General features: G+C 39.4%; 1 protein-coding gene across 1 annotated transcript; it reads left to right on the forward strand.

The window, feature by feature from the left end:
• Positions 1-885: 885 nt before the first annotated feature.
• LOC128237911 (uncharacterized) lies at positions 886-2,115 on the forward strand. The gene has a single exon (XM_052953488.1). It carries the CDS (start codon positions 886-888, stop codon positions 2,113-2,115), a length of 1,230 nt encoding a protein of 409 aa, XP_052809448.1.
• The last annotated feature ends 289 nt before the right edge of the window (positions 2,116-2,404 follow it).

Consider the following 2,404-nt stretch of genomic DNA (forward strand, 5'->3'; position numbering starts at 1 on the left):
CAACCACTAGATGCGTTAGCACGTGAATTTGTACCCCCACCCGAAAAACATTCTCCATCTACAAGTGACTTTACAAAGTTCTTACTGAAGAAAGATATACTAACATCCAGACTTTCTCAATTTAATAAACAACCAGAGACATATCCATCATGGAAATGTACATTCAAGGCTGTGTGTACAGACATAGGTGCTTCTCCAGAAGAAGAAATAGATCTGATGATCAAATGGCTTGGCTATTCTTCAAAGAAACAAGCAGTCTCTTTGAAAGCAGCTTATATAAACAACCCAGTTGATGGTCTTCAAAAAATATGGAGCCGGATGGATGAACGATTTGGATCGCCAGAGAGTATCTATCATGCAACAATGAAAAAGTTGGAACAGTTTCCGAAAATAACAACAAAAGATCCCTCGAAATTATATGAACTGTCAGACATTCTTTCTGAAATTGAGGGACTAAAAGAAGACCCAAAATACTCTTCAACATTGTCTTACTTTGATTCCGCTGTAGGGTTTAACCCAATCATATGTAAGTTACCGCACAACCTTCAAGAAAAGTTGACTGGACGTGCTACTGACTACAAGAGGAAATACAGTGTGCCATTTCCTCCATTCCAAATTTGTGCCCAGTTTGTACACGACCAAAGTCAAATACGTAACGACCCAAGTTTCAACTATGATGCTCAGAAGAGTACGACCTCCAATGTGAACGAGAGGAAAATCTTTGTTTCTACAGTAAAAACACAACTTATTCTCTCTTAGCACATTTCTTTTCTCTTGGAAAGATTTACATTTAAATACTCTACAATTCTCTAAAGAGTGATTTGTTTTATGAATTGGACATCTCACTTCAACGGTGGTTTTTCTTGTAGATATCATTGTGGGGCTATGCATACAGCAACGTCAGATAGCTACAAGAGGAGTGAACTGCCTACAGCAGGGAAACATCCCATTATCTTACCTCGGAAGCATCCAGTGTCACTTCTGTTGGTACGACATTACCATATCTCTGTTTTTCATCAGGGTAGACTTATTACTGAGGGGGCTTTGAGATCTGCTGGATTTTGGGTTGTTGGAGCTAAATGTTTAGTAGCCAGTGTTATTCACAACTGTGTGGTTTGCAAAAAGCTTAGAGGTCATTTTGCCACTCAGAAAATGTCAGACTTACCCATTGATAGATTAGAACAGGCTTCCCCATTTAGTCATGTTGGAGTAGATGTCTTCGGCCCTTGGGAAATTGTCACAAGGCGAACCAGAGGGGGACAGGCAGCATCAAAACGTTGGGCTGTATTGTTTACATGTTTAACCATAAGAGCTGTTCACATAGAAGTCATTGAAGATATGTCTTCTTCTGCATTCACAAATGCCCTGCGGAGATTTGTATCTGTACGTGGTAAAGTCAAAGTTTTCCGTTCCGATAGGGGCACTAACTTTGTTGGTGCTATTGATAACATTCAAGCAGATGCAATAAATGTTGAAGATGAGCCTACTCAGAGCTTCTTGCGAAAGTCAGGGACAATTTGGATGTTTAACAGTCCCCATAGTTCTCATATGGGAGGGGCATGGGAGAGATTGATTGGTGTTGCTCGTAGAGTATTGGAAGCTATGATGTTAAATGTGAAAACATTGACTCATGACGTGCTTACTACATTGATGGCAGAGGTGTCGGCCATTATCAATTCCCGCCCAATTGTTCCTGTGTCCAGTGATTCAGATGTACCAGATGTACTGAGTCCTTCTGCTTTGTTAACCCAAAAGTTGGAGTGTGATCAACCGCCACTTGGCACTATTGACATTAAGGACTTGTATCGAGCTGGATGGAAACAAGTTCAGTATTTGGCTAGTCAGTTTTGGCTTCGATGGAGGCGAGAATATCTGCAAACATTACAGGAAAGGCGCAAGTGGAATCAGGAGCAAACTCAGTTGAAAATTGGTGATGTTGTTTTGTTAAAAGATGTTGAGGTTGCTCGCCACTGTTGGCCTATGGGTAGAGTCACACGGGTTTTCCCAAGTGTGGATGGTAGAATTCGCAAGGTCGAGGTTTGTGTTATTAGGGAAGGCAGCAAGGTATTTTATACCAGACCAGTTGTTGATATGGTGCACTTGGTAGGAAGTTAAGATTTCAGTATTTCCTCAGGATTTAGATAGTCTTCTTATCTAATTTACAGTAAACTGTCAGTTTTGTTTTTGTTGTAATTATTTGCAACATCTCTTAGATTTTGGTTGTCTGTGTGAATACAGCATTAAGAAATGCTTTAAGATGTTAAAGAATAATTTGGTAAAATACTGGCAGTCTTAAGTAAATTTCAATGTTTATATAGTTAACATATATAGATTATTCTAAATGTTTCTGTAAGAGCCTAACAGTCCAGTCCTTTTTTAAGTAATTGCATTCAACTTATTAGGA

The sequence above is a fragment of the Mya arenaria genome, chromosome 6, assembly GCF_026914265.1.
Source record: "Mya arenaria isolate MELC-2E11 chromosome 6, ASM2691426v1".
Taxonomy (NCBI): Eukaryota; Metazoa; Mollusca; class Bivalvia; order Myida; family Myidae; genus Mya; species Mya arenaria.

Excerpts from the sequence above, each read along its gene's own strand:
- LOC128237911 (XM_052953488.1), top strand. The coding sequence starts at position 886 with ATGCATACAGCAACGTCAGATAGCTACAAGAGGAGTGAACTGCCTACA.